This window comes from Corvus moneduloides, chromosome 3 (genome assembly GCF_009650955.1).
Source record: "Corvus moneduloides isolate bCorMon1 chromosome 3, bCorMon1.pri, whole genome shotgun sequence".
Classification (NCBI taxonomy): domain Eukaryota; kingdom Metazoa; phylum Chordata; class Aves; order Passeriformes; family Corvidae; genus Corvus; species Corvus moneduloides.
Genome location: NC_045478.1, coordinates 56572142 through 56589880, shown reverse-complemented (window position 1 = coordinate 56589880; position 17739 = coordinate 56572142). Strand labels below are relative to the sequence as shown.

At 37.9% G+C, this 17739-nt stretch overlaps 1 protein-coding gene across 18 annotated transcripts in view; it reads left to right on the top strand.

Annotated features, from left to right (window-relative positions):
• The window catches only part of PTPRK (protein tyrosine phosphatase receptor type K), a 390147-nt gene that overhangs the window by 341008 nt on the left and 31400 nt on the right, over window positions 1-17739 (top strand). For 6 of the 18 annotated variants that reach the window (XM_032101640.1, XM_032101649.1, XM_032101642.1 and 3 more), the window contains exons 14-16: window positions 11737-11875; window positions 12972-13013; window positions 15156-15185. In XM_032101640.1, the coding sequence (XP_031957531.1) occupies window positions 11737-11875; window positions 12972-13013; window positions 15156-15185 (211 nt within the window). The remainder of the gene's footprint in view (window positions 1-11736; window positions 11876-12971; window positions 13014-15155; window positions 15186-17739) is intronic. The other 12 variants (XM_032101655.1, XM_032101654.1, XM_032101652.1 and 9 more) reach the window with 5 other exon arrangements.

Sequence of the window (17739 nt, the reverse complement as noted above, 5' to 3'; positions counted from 1 at the left end):
AAAGGGTTCTCTGCCATGGCTGTTGCACTCCAGTGCAGTTGTTTCCCAGCCAGCCCAGTGGACTCCTACAAACACTACACCATGTTATTAAGGTATTATAGAACTGAAGAAGATGCAAAAAAATTCTCTAAATGGAAGAATATAGCTCTTGTGAAAAAAAGCATCTTTGCTTCTTTCAGAGTATATCTATTTACTCTTCCACTCTATGTGAAAACATACCAAATTTTACAAGAAACAAAATACCAAAGGCTATCAGTCATAACAGTAATAATCTGGGATACTAATAACAGACGGGTTATTAAAGATTATATATAAACCATACATATATGCTATATATAAAATTTAATCTATGCATGTTCGGAAAAACTAGGACCTACCTCCAAAGGAAGAATTAACCGCTTGTTTTCTTGGAGGGTTCTATGTATTTTTTCACCTTCCACCATTCTGAATGGCACATAACAACTGATAACTGCTATCAAAGGCTACTAAATTTAGCACTATACAAACTTTAATTTGTGTGGGTTTGGTTTTTTGGAAAGGACGAAGGAAAGATGATTTCTGTTCTTCCTCCTTGCCTCAGTCTTTTGATTCCATCTGCAATGTTATTAGCACCACATTTGGTATAAGAAAACTTTTCATCTTGGGAATTTCTGTATTTTGAGCTATCATTCACAATGAGAGTTTGCACTTTTCTGGTGGAGGAGAGTCAAGCTGTCCTTACTTCTTTCAGTGTAATTACGCAGGTCTGCAATAACTCTGCAATTCCTGCACTACCAGTAAATTCTCACTTGTGATTTTATAGTTGCTTAAATTAGCAGAAATTATTCACGGAATATTATTTTCAATAAATATAGCAAAATGGAACTTCAGACATTTGAGAGTAATATTTTTCCCCATAAACCATGTCATGTGCCTAGATAAGTGATAATGATCATTATAATGTACTTTCTCTGCTAAACTTCTTAAATGCTATCTGGTGGAAAGGCACATAAAGATGAGGCATTGTGTATATTTGTTATCAAACATTGCTTTTTTTAGTAATTTTAAGAATTAATTCTGAGCTAACAAGCTGTATAGGACTCATTGTCAACACCAGGTAACTTCTCAGTGCGGTGTCTTGCGCAGTTGAAATTTTAAAACATCAAGAGAGATTTTATCTTTAAAAACACATGTTTTTGAAGGCAGTTTGTTTAGAGTAAAACTTGAAAGTTGATGGATTTATAATGTGGCCAAACACTAACTTAACAAATTATCTCATTAGCAAGAGGCTGACTGCTTTTATATGTTCCCAGGAAATAATGCTGCAACAGGTCTAACAGGTCCATTGCGCTTATAAGGGAAGTGATCACAATGACCTTAAGAAATGGTAACATTCCATCCAACAAGCAATTTTTAAATCAGGTAGATCAGAGGATCATTCTTAGCCAATACCCCTTTCCAGAAAATCAGAGAGAAATAGTGGTTTATATTTCATTGTTTCAGCCTGATGACCATGAATATTATGTATTTATACATCCATATTTTAGGTACCCTTTTCAAGATCTGTTAATACACATGCCATGAAAAAATTTGGTTTGAATTTTTAGATCTCTACTTCCATATTGGCTACTGAAAGAAGTACATCAAGTGGCTCAAGAAAGCCTTATTTTGAAATTCTTTTTTGGCAAGACAGAGAACATTAACCAGATTCCCAAAAAAAAAAGTCACATTAGGTGTTTCCCTGAATTTTTCCAACATTTCAAATATGCAGCTGTTACAGGATGAGATCTGGTATTTTATAACAAGCCCTTAATATTGTCCACAACGTATATTTTAGAACATCGTATAGATTTCTAAAACCTGAGTTCTCACAGAGATTAGGATTTTTTCAGCTAAATCTCCAGCCTTTGCATTGTTAGTGACAATTTTGAAATTATGACCTGAAAGGGAACTTCAAAGATTGAAAAACACACTGTAGTAGACCCCTGGAAATATGGTATCCTGATTCCTTTCAAATATTTATTGTCATTTGTTTTGAAGGTAAGGCTGTCCAGAATGGGATGGGAGAAAAAAAGGTTGCATCATGGATTTTCTGGTGTCAAATAGACTAACCAATAGACTCAAATTTATCCACATGTAAAACTCAACAACATAATTTATTCTTAGTGTTTTGGAGCTGAAGGTTCCAAAGGCACCTTAACCACCTGGACTCCATCATGGGCTGTGTCCAGGAGGAGTCTCCCCTCTCTTGGGCAATGCTGCTGCAAGATGGAGACAGGCCATGTTCCTCTGACCTTGGCATTTGCTCTTTGCTTTGAGAGGTGCCATTTCAGAAGCCTTAGCCCACATTTTTATCTCATGTCCTGTCCCATTTAAGACAACTGAACTAGAAACTGACAGTGTTACTCCAACTTACACCCCTGTATAAAATGCCTTGTCACAGTTGCCATCTGTATTTGCCCAGAGCTTTTTGTGTCCTGGGGGCACAGTTGCATCACTGAGCCAGCTCCCTTAAAGCTAACTTAGTTATTTCTGCATAAACAGCTGTTTTCTTGCATGAGGATAGCAGCTTGCAATTCAAAAGCTTTAAAACCTGTGGATATATATAACATTCACTGAACATCCTAATTCCCTGTAACCAAATCCTATCCTTGCCATAGTTTTAAAGATGGTAAAGTGCCTGCAAAGTGCATGGGCTCCAGAAGTATGTCTTAGTGGCAAAAGTTGTAGAAATGCATTGATGGCACTAATTTTCCCTTTCAATGTGACCCAGGGACAGCAGGGCAGAGTGTTGCAGGAACACTGTCTCCTCAGCATTGTTCTTGCTCTGGCTCTCTTCATCTGCTCATGTCCAAGGTTTCTCAGCTAGTGAGGCAAACAGATTCAGCACTTTCTTCACCTGATACTTCTGAATCTATTAAGGTAAACTCTTTTCTAATTGGTCATAAATTCACGGACATTACTGATCTCAGAGCCCTCATTAATTTTCTTTTCAGGCCCTTATAGCAGCAGAGTCTTGGTTCACATGATTCTGTTTTCCTTAGAGTTTCCTGCCAAAGTAGTACCATCAGTGAAGTGATCTGAAGGTCCTGGAGAATTGTAGAGAAGTGTTTGATTTTTTTTTTTTTATTGTATATTACTTACCAAAGCAACATTTATCAACATTTGAGAGGGCTTAACAGCACTACTCAGGAACTGGTCTTTTATACATAAATGCATGTATTATACCGGAATTCCAGGTAGCATTATCATTATTGTGGGGTAGTATAAGATATGCTGTGCTATATTGTTTAATTAATTAAAATGTATATAAATATTTATAAGCTATGTGTTCGTAATTTTAAAAGCATCCAGTGGCATAATATCAGGCTATTTTTCTGCATTATCTGGAAGCAGGATGTGTAAGCAGGTGGTCACCTGTTTACTTGATACCATATTTGTATGCACAGCCAACTGTGGGACTCCCTGTGCTTAACTTCTACAGCTCCTTACACCACCACAAACCTGACTAAATAGAGGTTAGCCTGAAGCTGTATTTATTTCAGTTTTGCATGTAAACAATCAGAAGGGGCCCATAAATAGTGTCTGTATCCATTTCTGCAGCAATGACCTCTTACGTAGAGAACATAGTCATATTTAATTTTGTCCATATGAAGGCTTTACTTATCACAAAGATTTTGGGCCTTGAGGGCTCCTTCTGTTAGGCTCAGCATCTGGACCTGGTGATACCTCCCCCTTTCCCCCAGTGAGGGACACTCATGAGGATAAATTTGGCACATTATGTTGCAACACAAATGTGAGACAGCAGATTTAATCTAAGCATCACCTCACTACCCTCCCCTTTCAGGACAAGTTCAGAGAAGAGGCTGGTGGTGCCTGGAATTCCCCTTTCCACTGGCAGAGCCTGTTAAATGCTCTTGCTTGGGACAGTCATGAACCTGGTTACCATGGTGACAGGGATGAACCTGACACTTCAGAGCGCAGCTCAGGGAATCACACTCTGTGTTCACAATCACATGCAATTTTTCTTTCTAATAAAGCTACCCTAAAAATCTGTAATTTAGAATCCTGGAAGCAAAGCTTAAATGGATCCAAACCCCAGTGAATTTCTGGCATGCCTTCATCTCCCAGAAGCTGTACTCCAAGAGAGGAATTCTTTAGGAGCTATAGGGAAGGGATAATTGTGGAGATTCCCACTAAATATATCTTCAGCTTTCAACTTGAGAAAGCAAAATCAGTAGTGCTGTACCAAAGTGACCCATGTGAGGATATCTTTAAGACCTCACGATTCATGTGTGTAGTTTGCTAGAAAAAGTTGCACATCCTGTCTCCTGATCCCTACAAATATACATTAAAATGTTTTCAGCAAATAGAATCATCTCAGACTTTTTTTAAAACTTTTAATAAAGCTAAAAGGGGTCTTCTCTCACTGAACTTGAATTTATTAATTAAATTTCAGACTTATAAAAATTTCCTTAATTGCACAATGATTATCACTGTAGCAAAGCAGTAACAAAACAAGACTGATGCAGGCAGAACAGTCTTTCTGGGCAGATGATTAAAACACAGGGCAGGCCAGTCTTAAAGAAAATATTTGTCATAGACTGTCAGTTTCTCAACAAGCCCTTTTCTCAGCTGGTAGACTGACATGTCCAGAGCTACCTTCAGTTTCATTTGATGTTATCATGATGTTGCCTTGTTGAACTCATTCAGATATCATTCCTGGATTTAATTAAAGGTTTTCAAATGCCACATAACAAAAGTGCAGAACAGATTATCTTGAGCAGAGCTGTTTTGAATATCAAGCTATGCAGCAATAACACCTGTTTGTGAGAATTCAAAGATCTGCCATAAACAGAAATTAACATTCAAAGAAAATGCAGTATAATAGAATAGCAGCTTTAATCATACATAAAACTAAGTTTCTTTCCTTGCTCACACAAAGGAAACCCAGCATAAAATGCTGTGAATGTTAAGAGAGTCAAATCATATGGTGAGAAGGTTGCATATAAAAATGTTGTCAAAACATCTGATTTAAAGCTGTCTTTTAGAAGGCTGGCTGTTCTCTTAGTGGTACCATGCAAACAGTCCTGCCAAATCCTACCAGAATTTTCTGCTTGAATAATTGTATTTGGATGAGTGAGTAGAATATCATTATCTTGATTCCTACACCATCTTCTTGGGAAGGTATAGGTGAATAGATTTTGTGCTGAGTGTCATAAATTCTCTGAGAATTTTTCAAGGCTGTGTGTAAATTTTAAACCACAGAAGGAAGGAGAAGACAGTAAAGAAATATGTGCCATGACTGGATTCCTTATGCCACAGTATACTTCAAAACTTAACTGTAAATATTATACATGTGCTCAATTTTAGAAGTGGGTATTGGATATCGTGGTGTTTGATTAAAAATGCAGTTAAAAAATTTAGAGTAATAAGGTACATCAGGAAATTGTGAAAAGATGGATCCTACCTCACCAACTGTTAGAGTTTTATTGTCCCTGAGTTAGCAGTGCTAGTCTAATTTAGTGCTGTTAACAGTTGAACTTCATGGTATTGATCATGGAAGTTGACTGATTGAATATTCTCCTTTAGTATCTATGAAAACAAGGAGAACAACTTCTTATATGGTGACTATTACTGGCTATGTTCAGACTCAGAATAACTGGATCGAGTTATTTTATGAACTTTGTGAGTGAGACTGTGGAATATGATTGTTGTTACCGTTCATTAGTTCAGGAGAACTAGATAAATTGCTAAAATCCAGTGCTCTCCTCCCAGTCTAGCTCATAAATCTTCAGTGTAGGCAGCTATTTTTGTACAGGGGGAAAATGTAGTTAATGCTCTATTTCAGATCAGAAACTCTTCTTGCAAATTTTATGGAAGATGAATTTGCATGTGTTGAAAACTGTAGGATTAGTTCTTTTTAGGATCAAAATGCAGAAAACATTGTGATATGCAAGGCAAAGACATCATAAAAATTAACACTTATTTAATGGTCTGTTAGAGTCAGGCTGGCCAAAGGAATTAGTAGTCAATAGAGAGTCCATTTTTATATGATCATCATTCTGTTACCACACGAGATTCTTTCTGAGATCAATAAATTAGCTTTTAATAGAGTGTGATGTTCAAGATATAAGAGGATTGCAGGACTACAGTACTAAAAACGAACATTAAAAATTTGCAAAGCAGGTGTTTTTATAACTAAGTATATATAACTAAGTGTAAGTAATTTAGAGCATTTTTGCCCTTTTTAGAAACATACAGTAGTTAACTCCAATTATCAGAATAATTGTCTCTCCAATTTAGAGATGTCCTGTTAGGATCGTGTCATGGACAATGTCAAAGGCTTACAGAAGTCCAGAGAGATGATATCTGTAACTCTTCCCTTGTCCTCTGATGTAGTCACTCCATCATAGAAGACCACTTGGTTGGTTAGGCAAGATTGTCCTTGGTGAAGCCTTGGTTACTTGGGTTACCTTGCTTGACAAAACCAGCAGTTCAGCTAACAGAAGAGCCACTTCTGTAGGGAACTAAATCCTGATTGTCTTGTAGAGGGTAGAGAAAGCATGTTCTCAGGGTAACCAGAAGTTTACTTGCTGCTGTAGTCCTTGTGCAAGCAGCAGCCAGGAGACACTCACTTATATGTACGTGTAGGTTCAACATATGAACAGAAGGTTTCTCTGTTTTTCTCTTTGGTTATGTTTGGTTAAGCTTGCACATAGTTATTACAATACACTTTGAGCTATCAAAGTTAAAACACAAGTAATATGAAATGCGTTCAAATGCGTAAGTTTCATTAAATTATTCTATGCTACCTTCAAGAGATTCCTCAAAATAATCATTGCATGTGTCATAGGTTAGCAAGCATAGTCCCGGAAGGGACGTCCTTGCTAAGGGCTGCTTACAGTTTCCTCTGGGAACTGATAGAACCTATCAGCTGGCCAGTTTGAATATGGACAATTCTCTAAGCCACTTAAAGTTGTGATCACCTCTGTGATCCACATTTAAGAATAGGCAAACTCCCCCTCCAAACTCTCTCTCGTTTCTGGCGCTGGCACAGGTGGCTGCGGGCCCCGTGCGGGGGCCAGTGGGCCCGGCCAGGCCCTGCTTGGGCCAGGCCGGGCCGGGCCACGGCCATCCTGAAGCCATGGACCTGTTCCAGCTGTGGAACCCCCCCCACTGCCTTGCCGTGGGCAGCCGGAGCGGCTCGGCTCTCCCCCCTCTCCACTGCGATAAGAAAAATTCAACATTCCAGCTGCAAAGCTGCAAGGCCGAGGTGAGATTAACCCTTTTATTGCTGTGAAGAGCTGAAAACCTGAGGGAAGAGAGAGAGGAGATGCTTAAAGCTGAAATTCTGTTGTGAAGCTATGATATATCAGAGTATCCTGTTGTAATTTCATGAAGATATGGGGGGTGGAGTGTTCAACTCGTAAGCAAAAGCACCTGCGCTGAGATAGGCAGATGCTGACGCAGCTGTAATTTCATGAGAAGTTTGGACAGGGAGAGATGAACCAGATGAGGACTTTTGCTCCAAATGGGAAAGGAGAAAACCTCAGTCCCTAGAGATGCTCCCAGAGATAGTCCTAAAGGTGAAGATGATGAAGACCCTTTGCTCCCAGGGAAGGAGAAGGGCCTCTGTTTTTGTTTCTGAACAGCTCAACCTTAAAATTGTACCCCAAAAAACTTCAAGAGTGGACCCTCGGAAGCAGTTGCGGGAAAAGCTGCAAGTCGGGGGAAAGGACTCACACGCAGGCAGAGAGACTCCTCTTCCTAAATGGACTGAACAATATTTGGAAGTGGGCGGCTGTCTCGTTGTGATAATGTTTTCATAGCATGAGCAAGAAGAGACTTCTCTTTCTAAATGGACTGAACAAGGTTATTATGGAAGTGGTAAACAGACTGAACATCTTAAGGGTTGTCTTTTCACACTGTCAGTGGGAGAAGGGAGGAAGGTGGGAGGAGGAGGAGAGTTCTGAAGGTGGTATAATTTTTTTTCTCTTTTAGGTCTGTTAATAAACTTCTTTATATTCTTTCAAGTTTGGTGCCTGCTTTGCATTTCTCCTAATTCTTATCTCACAGCAGATAAACAGTAATGAGTATTTTAGACCAAACCACTACAGCATGCAATACACATGGATTACAGTATGATTTATGTCTATGATTGCTTTCATATAGTCCCCAAATGTAGCAGTCTGGAGAATGCATATATTATCTGTTGCTGGAAATATATGTATAATAATCCTGGCTTCATTTAAGTGCCAAAGAAATTTTTCTGCTGATATTGGTGAGACAGGTATCGTTTTGCCAGTAGATTTTAGCTTTTTGGGTTTAGGAGGCTCATGCACTGATTAAACGCTTGGTTAATGTATGACTATTCAATGACATTTTTCTCAACTAATTTAGGACTCTGTGGTACCTTTCTAGTGAACATCAGCTTTATCTCATAAGTAGCCTTAAAGTTCATGGAATGAGTTACTGTCCCTTACTTCAAAAACCTTAATGTGAGGAAACAAGAACAAATGGTAAAGCAGTCGATATCCTCCTGGCTTTCCACTGCTGTTCGAAAATCTTGACAGAGAGCTTCATTTTGAAGTTACTGATGATCCAAACCAATCATTTCCTGGAGAGTATATAATAAAACACCTGTCCCTAAGTTAGCCAAATAAGTAAACACCCTTAGTAACCTTTCCATCAGATTTTCTGAGATGTGGATGGTTGTTTCTCTAAAGTAACCTTTATGAATGAAACAACTGTATGTGTGGCCATGAAATAATTTTAAACATCACTCTGGGAAACACGTATATTTTAGCTTGCTCTATCAAATTATAAGGGTCCTATCTTGCTCCAGGGAAATGTGAAACTGTTCTGTCACTCTTTCTCCTTTACTCTCTCATCACTAGTACTCCTTTTAAAATAACCACTGTTCCAATCAAAGCTCAAAACCTGTACTGTTGCATGTATTTTTGAGCCTTCAAGTTTTGAAGTGCATCTCCAGGTCACATCCAATCCCTGTGATTGTATTTTGAAATCTCTCAGAGACTTCACCTTAAATCTCCATCCACACAGCTAAATCTCTTTGCTCTCGCCTTAGTTATTTTGCAGATTGAGTATTTCTTCCTTTTGCTAGGTCAGAGCTGCCCAGCTGCATTCATATTGTACAATTCCAGACACAACAACTATCCCAGTCCTGCACACTTCCTCTTTACCCTTCCCATGTCCTTGCTGTTTCTCAGTACTCCATAGAGCAAACATGATTTTTTTTTTCCCCATTGGCATATTAAGCCATTTATATTTAGCTTAGATTTGTCTTTTGACTCTACTGATTGGCCTTTTGGCTCTACTGCTTATCAAATGTTCATTCACATTTGTCACATCCAGCCCAGCTAATACTGGACTGGGAGTTGATTCATTTTAAGCATGGAGAATGTTGAATACCTTTATCTTCCAGTTCTGCCTCAAAAGTCATGCCCCTCATTTCCTTTGTTAGACAGTATCATTTGTGTATCCAACATTAATTCTAGCTCATATGTGTTGTACCTGCACACACCACTTGTCTGATCCCCACTTTTACCCCTTGACACCTCAACAACACACAATACAAACAAAAGATATTCAGTCCTCACAGGTTATGTATTCAAGTGTGCATGCAGGCGTGTATTTACATAGAGAAGGAAGCATTTAGTGTTTCTGAGTAGACAGAGTTCAAGCTGTAGGTGAGAGAGATGATTATAATGATGAATTCTTATGATGATGATTAAGTTTTACGATTAAAGCACTGCCGGATCTCTCACTGTCTGTCTACCTCTCATGTGGGTGTCTGGAAGAGAGTATGTTCCTAACTCAGAAGGTTTTTCTGAGGGTAAGTTGTTACTACATGGTTCAAATACTGCTGAGATGAAGGTTACAGAAACAAGTAATAAAGAGAAATTTTAAACAACAGCATTATCCTTCCCTCGAAAGGTCCTATGGGTTCCCGCACATGGAATCTGAATAGAAATGATCTGTGTAATATGGTTAAACCCAGAAAGTGTTAGATACAATTATCCCTGATAATGACTGCATTGGCTTTCTGACAGGAATAGATTTTCAAGGGAGCAGTAGCCTTTCTCTCTTATGACTTCACCTTGGTTTTCATTCTGCTGCTTTTGGTGATCTGTTGAGAAGCATCCTAGTTTCAGACTAAAGGACACTTTCTGCGTAATGACATAGGCATGACGATACCAACAGTTTGTAACTATTCCACGTGAAGCTGCTGCTAGGGGAGAGTTTAAGTGGCATCTGCTGCACACTGGGTGGAGAGTGAGAGAAGAAGGGCCAGAGGGAGAGCAAGCACATGGACCCCTTCATGCCAGTGAGTGGAGGAAAGGCCACAGCCTTAGAAAGCAGGAACTAGAGAACTGGAAACCATTTTCTATTCTACAAGTAAACATCTCATGGGATTTTACCCCTGGCTGAAACCTATTTATATTTTTTGTATTTTTACCAGGCTGGAAAAGCTCACATCCCTGATCCGTTGCACACCAGGCTGCTATGCAAAGAGGTGCAGACTGAATTGCTTTGCACTTTCCTGTATATTCTGTTTTTCTCTCTGCTGTAACCTGTAGCCTCAGCCTACTCAGCTGTGTTACACAGTGGTTTCATCTCTCTGTAGAACACTGGTTTGTGGGTTTTTTTCCAGGGCCTATAAACAGAAATAAAACTCCTGCTGACTTTAGGCTTGACTTTGTGGATGACCTTACTTAGAGAATCAAAATTCCCAGTAGAATGCAGATCTCAGACCAGATGCTGTAAGGTGAATTAATGTCCAAAGGTGGACTGAAACTGGATGGAGAAGCACTGCAGCTTAGGGTTCAGATTGTGGCTTGGAAAAAAGTGTTTTACTATTTGTGTGTTAATGTTTTCTTACTATTCAGTGTTAAATATTCCATATTTAATATCTGAAAAAATATCATGAAATAAGGTAATGGTGGTAAGTTGATGGATTGTCTCTCCTTTGTCTTCTGCTTTTTAATGCTGTAACTTATTTGGAAATCCAGGTGCATAAACACTTCTGCATGTGTGGAGGTGTATATATACATATGTATTTATTCACCTGTATATATACACATATACTTGCTTTTGCAAGGAGGGCAACAAAGATGGTGAAGGGCCTTGAGAAGAAGCCACATGAGGAGCAGCTGAGGTCACTTGGTCTCTTCAGGCTGGAGAAGAGGAGGCTGAGGGGACACCTCATTGAAGTTACAACTTCCTTGTGAGGGGAAGAGGAGGGGCAGGCACTGATCTCTGCTCTGGGGTGCCCACTGACAGGACCTGAGGGAATGGCCTGGAGTTGTGTCAGGGGAGGTTTAGGTTGGGTATTAGTAAAAGATTCTTCACCCAGACAGTGGTTGGGCACTGGAACAGGCTCCTCAGGGAAGTGGTCACAACACCAAGCCTGACAGAGTTCAATTATTTGGACAATGCTCTGAGGCACATGGTGTGACTTTTGGGGATGGTGCTGTGCGGGACCAGGAGTTGGACTTGATGATCCTTCCAGGTCCATTTCAACTATGCTTATTCTATGGTTCTGTTAAGTTTATACTGTGTCTATGTACATATGTGTAGATGTTTAAACACGTGATGCCTCTGTCTATATTTTGACTACTGTTTGTAGTCAAATTGTATTGACACACACATATTTGAAAATTATCACCAAAAATTATTTCCTTGTCTCTCATGCTTACACATTTAAGTAACTTCTATTTTTGATTCATTTAGCAGCAGCAACAGAAGAACCTGAGGTGATTCCGGATCCAGCTAAACAAACAGATCGAGTGGTGAAAATAGCAGGAATAAGTGCTGGAATTCTGGTATTCATCCTACTTCTCCTTGTTGTCATATTGATCGTCAAAAAAAGGTAAGAAAATTATCTGTGCTGATTGATCTTTTTTTTCTCCCCTCCCTATCAAACAATAAAAAAGGGTGTTTTTTACAGGTCTTTAGAAAAAAAGTTTTAGGACTGGTAGGTCACGCTGGTCTTTGGACTAGTTCTTTGTGTTTTCTTTTGGTTTTGCTGTGATTCTTAGGATGTCTTTAAAGAGAGGATTTCTTTATATTTAAAATCTGATAACTATACATTTTCTCATACCTATTTATTTCCAAGGGTTTTTAAGTTGGAGATGGAAGAATGTACAGAATATTAAAGTGGGTGGAATTGAAATTCATGGAGCCTTTTTTATTTTTTAAAGCAAAGAAAAAATAGTAACTTATTATTAATACACTTTTCATGCTTTAACCACTTAATATTATTTTCTCTATGCAGTTCTAATGAGTTATTTGTATCTGTATGTTACCCAGCTTGCAAAATAATGTAATTTTATACCTCTATTTATGCTCTTGTAAACCTGGAGTTTTTTCTTAAAAGACATACCACATCACTGTAAAATTATCTAGTGAGTCCTTAGTGCATGCAATTGTTTAAAAGTGTATTAATTTGAGTGAACTTACATTTTTTTCAGTGCTTTCTTAGACAGTAAGCAATATCGCCATCTTCTGGCACTGTTCAATGCTAACCCTGCATCCCAATCCTCCTCCCTGTAGTAACTTGTGCTATCCTATTGCTTGGTCAGTGTTTCAAAGCCTAGCCTTCCCAGTAGTTGCAAGTCTTTTCACCCGGCTTAAAATTCCATAATATGTCCCTGTAACTCCGTAGTTATAGTACAGAAACTAATTCCTCTCTCTCTGTGCACTCCCTCCCTGGCGGGTCCCCTTCACGTGGCACAAGCTGGTTTCTCTTGGATAGAATGAGCCCTTTGCCTTCCCATGGTGTGTGCGTTGCGTTCCCTTGCCTTTTGCAGGAGTTATAATAAAAAGTATTTTTGTAATTGTTGCGTATATTCCTCTGAAATGCAGCTTGCTATTAATTTTAAAGATTAAGATCATTCTCTATGTTATAATTACTGGTTTGCATTAGATTTTTTTAATTTATTGCCTTTTTACAATTATCCCTGGAGATATATAACTTGGAGAAGAAACGTCTGCATTAGAAACATTAGGTATGCTTATAGTGTTCTGTGTTAGTTAGCTACATATGTGATTTTTCCCAAAAGTGCTTTTACTTTTCTCTGTTGTTTACCTCTGTGGTTGCGAATTAACACATATGCAAAACGTCCAACTCATCATATGCTAAAAAGACATACCAGTATTCTTTATTTACACAACTTTTGAAAAACAAAAAAATAAGTTGTTTTTCAGCTTTTAGGAGGAAATCTCTATATTGTAGCTTTGTAGCAAGGTATGTGCTGGGAAGTATGATCTTAGTGCGTGTTACAGTGGTCCCCTTACGTTTAATAGAAAATTCTGTGTGTGCATGTGTGTTTGTGTGTGAGAGAGAGACCATCTAACACTACAGTGTCAGTCACTTCCAGATGTGATTGACTAGTTTTGCAAGTAACAAACAAACAAACAAATCCATGTGTTTATTTTTCCTATCCTTTTTGCCTCTTCCTTTCAGAGTCCTTTTAGGCTCAAATTTTCACTATTGAATTGTTTGACCAAAGTCAGTTAATTATATCTGTGAAGTGATATTTTTAAATTTCCACTTTTGCCCCCTTCCCTCCTCTGAACCTGTGAAGGCAATATCCTTTTAGGAATTATCATCACTTTAAGCACATAATATTTCTAAACTCCTGTACTATTTTGTATTCTAAATAGGTGAGAAATTAACCTGCTTAATGAATCTTTAATGTTTGGCAATTTTTCATCATGATAGTTTAATTGGTTGGCTATTGCGTATGTTGTAGGTGTGTCATTCTTCTCCCCCTCTGCCTTTAGTGAAAATGGGCACTTATTTAATACCAGCTTTAGTCAAGTCTCTTAGAAAAGGCATAGGAAAACTGTGTTCCTGAGTTAAATCAGTCCATCTAGTGAATCAGGGCAATTCATATCATGAAGCCAGAAACAGCTTTAAAAACTCTGGCACATTCACATATACAAAAACACACTTCACTTAGTTTTGGTGGGACTGAAAACCAATCTGTCTGAATCATCCTCTGTAGTGTACCTATTCAGTGATCCATTATGTAGTATCCCTTTTGGTACCTGAATTGACCACAGCTTTTTAGATGGAAAAGTCAATAAAACAATGGTTTCTGCATTTTTATTAGTTTATTAAGTTGTATGCACAGCCACCACTATCTCAAACTGATTAAATGCAGCATTACATTTTATTGAAAAATGGAGTACTAAGCAGTTTTGTTCATGAGCTTGAGATGTTTTAGACTTTGCCTGATCATTTTATACAAATTGGTTTGAAGTTTTCCTGAATGAAGCTCTTAACAGCTTTTACAGACTTTTACTGGAGTAATCAAACCAGCTAAGAAAAGGGATACTGCATCTTTAACAAGCAATGCCATTTTTATTTTCGAAATCATTGTTGGACTATTTCCAAATGTCCTTCATTTCCTTCCATTTGTTTACCTTCCATATTTTTGACGCTTAGCATGTCTACATCGGCATTTCCAATTGTAAGATTTTAAAATAGAAAGCATATGTTTGCATCCAGGAAATGTGTGGTGTATATGCCAGTACACACATGTCTGCTGGAAATGTGCAGTTTTCTTTAAAATGTGTGTACTCATATAGCTACACATACTACGCATACAAACATATATGTATACAACTGTGTACTGATAAAGATGTTAACGGGAATGACAAGAAATTGTTTTCTGATTAAATGTATTTATAATGGAACCTTTATTTTTTGTGATGGAAAAGTAAAAAGCATATCTGCTGCACAAGATTTGTACACAGCTGTTCATTTGTCATGACATCTAGGCGGTAATCATTATATTATGCTGAACTGCATGTTGAAATTACACAATCCATTTAATTTTCAAAATATTTGGCAATAAGTGAAATCTCAGCATGTAATTTTCTCAAGTGGTCTTTCTAAAAAAACAAATCATTTTTATACGCTAGGGGTTTTTTGGTTTTGGTTTTTTTTTTTTGTTTGTTTTTAACTGCATGGCAAAGTAAGGCTAGTTTGTGCATGAGCAAGTTGAAATGCTAACCAAAGAAACATGAATTTTTCAACTTTTTTTTAAACGCACATTTCTCTGCTTTATTGGATGTGACAGAGTCACGCTTTTCATTCACCATTGCTTCTCTTTTTCCACTGTCTGTGATTTGCTTGCCAGGAGGAGCTACTATTCTTACTCCTACTATCTGTAAGTAGAATATGGGTGACGTACTATTTTACGTGTTTTAAAGATGCAGTATCCCTTTTTAAAAAAGAAAAACAGTCTCTATAATTTTTCCAAAGTTCTATTGATTGTTACTTTTTGTTGTTCTCAGGCTTGAAAAATTGCTTGTATCATTGTTCCTTTTATTCTTACCCTGTTGTTTCTTTTTTTTAAAGGGATATTGTATTTCTGACTGTATATTGAGACTTTAGCTTTTGCTACAGATTTTTCCTTAACTATCATTTTAGTTTATTATAATCATAATTTAATTTGCATTATGGTTCACAGCAACACATCAGACTGAGGAAAAAAGCTCTTTTCCCATTTCCTAGTTAGTGAACTGTGCCTGTAAATCACAAACTGAACTTTCTTCAAGTGTCAGTTCAGGAGTGATCTTGTGCACCGCCTCTCCTGTGCAGGTTGTAGGCAGATGCCAAACTTTTATAAATGGCTTATGGTCTGCCTCTTTTGCTTTTGAGGTGCTTTGCATACACATCTTTAAGTGTGGATCTTATTTTATGGCATTGGTTTGTATAAAGTTTTGCTTCACTGAAGAAAAACTGACTTTTTTTATACTTGTTGACCAAATGAGTTTTTGTGAGGACTGTGACAGTTTTGTCTGTGATTGAGCAAGCAGTTACACACCTCCTTCATTTTAAATAAATGCACAAAGCCCTTGACTTCAGAGGAGTTCTAGGCATGCACTTGAGTGCTTTGATGAAGTGGTGGTGTCCGATAATGATGCTCTTCCACATTTTTAGGCAAAATTAGTGGACTTCTTTAAACAAACTTAAAAAAAAAGATAAGCTAGTTTAGGTAACTGCCATTCTCTGATGTATTGTGACAAATTATAATTTCCTTGTTAAATAACAATTGCTTCAACTCAAGATAATTAACCACACAGTTTCATCCTATGATGAAGCACATTTCCCCTCCAACCACTGTAACACCCACCTGTGCAGATTCATCCAACTGAATCCTTTAGCAGATAATAAGAATCATTTACACTTTCTGTCAGCTTCAAGTCCTTTAACCTAATGATTCGCCTAACTATCACGAAGCATAGATTGCATGTGCCTTTAGCTGAGTGAGGGAAGGAAAAAAAAGGAAAGGAAAGGAAAAAGAAGTCATCAAACTGCAAGGGAGCCAGGAGCTGTTGAACAATAAAGCTGTCCTCCCACTTCCCAGCAGCTTTGGGTTGCAGTAATACAACACAATAGACCTTTTTAGGCATTGAAGCAGAGCCTAAGAATTAGAAAGTAGCTACTGTAATAAGCTAATAACATGAAAGCCTTAATAGCTGTTGATTTATTTAGCTTAGCTAGCAGGTTTTGTTACAAAGTGATGCTTCAAAGAAAAGCTTAATATCGTCGAGAGATGAGATGTAATAGTCTTTTTGTTCTGTTTCTGTTAGGAAAAGGTGCTCTTCAGTGTACAGAGACTATTTGAAAGGCTTTGAAACTTAAAAAACGACTTTGAACTAGAAATGCTAGTTTTGTGAAGGCTTTGATACTATTGGGAACCAGTTATAAAGCTCAAGCAGTTTCACTCTTGGAAGTTCTTATGGTCTTCATTTGTTCAACCAGAGTGTCATTTAAACCAGCTCCTCTTAAGTGGAAAGGAATGTGTGGAGTAAATGTATAAAATAAAGCATTTTAGGGGGGACATTCAACATTTTTTTTTTTTTCATTTAACAACTGCTACAGAACTCCATCAAACAATAGTTTGATGAAAAAAATGATAGGTTTATAGACCACCTTTGGGATTTTTGTAGCGAGAATGTTACTGAGTGGTAATTTTCCAACTATTCCATCCGTAGATGGAGAAAAAGAAGGGGGGAGGGGTTGTGGGAAATGTGACAAAATAAGGACATGAGTCTGATTGGCGGAAGAATATATTATTCACAGGAGGGCTTTGTCCATCCATATTCTACATTGTGGTCCCTCATCATGAACCAAGACTCTTTACTTAAGAAACAGCCCTATGACTTTTTCTTAAATATGCACAAGCATGAAGTACTTTTGCCCTAGAGAACAGTGTAGGTCCTTTCTGGTGAACATTCCCAGGACTCAACAAGTAAATGGATGGATAATTTGCACTAATAGTCTTCATAGAATCCCAGAATTTTTTGTGTTGGAATGGACCCTAAAGATCATCTACTTCCAAGCCCCCTGCTGTGGGCAGGGACATCTTCCACCAGATCAGATTCCTCAGAGCCCCATCCAGCATGGCCTTGAAAATGTTCAGAGAGGGGAAGTCCACAACCTCTTTGGGCAACTAGTGTCAATGTCTCACCACCTTGATAGCAAGGAATATCTTCCTAGTATCTAGTATTCTAATATGTAATAAGTGTCTAATATTATCCTTGTCTGCTCTTAGAATGTGAATGGCATATTTAAAGTTGGCAGTCCTTTTAGTCAAGAGAAATGTAAGATAAACACTGTCTAAACAATTACCAGAGCATTTGATGGTATTCTGTGCAGAAAAAGCTTATGAAGATAAGCAGTGTTTTAAATATACATTTTCAAGAACTCAGTGT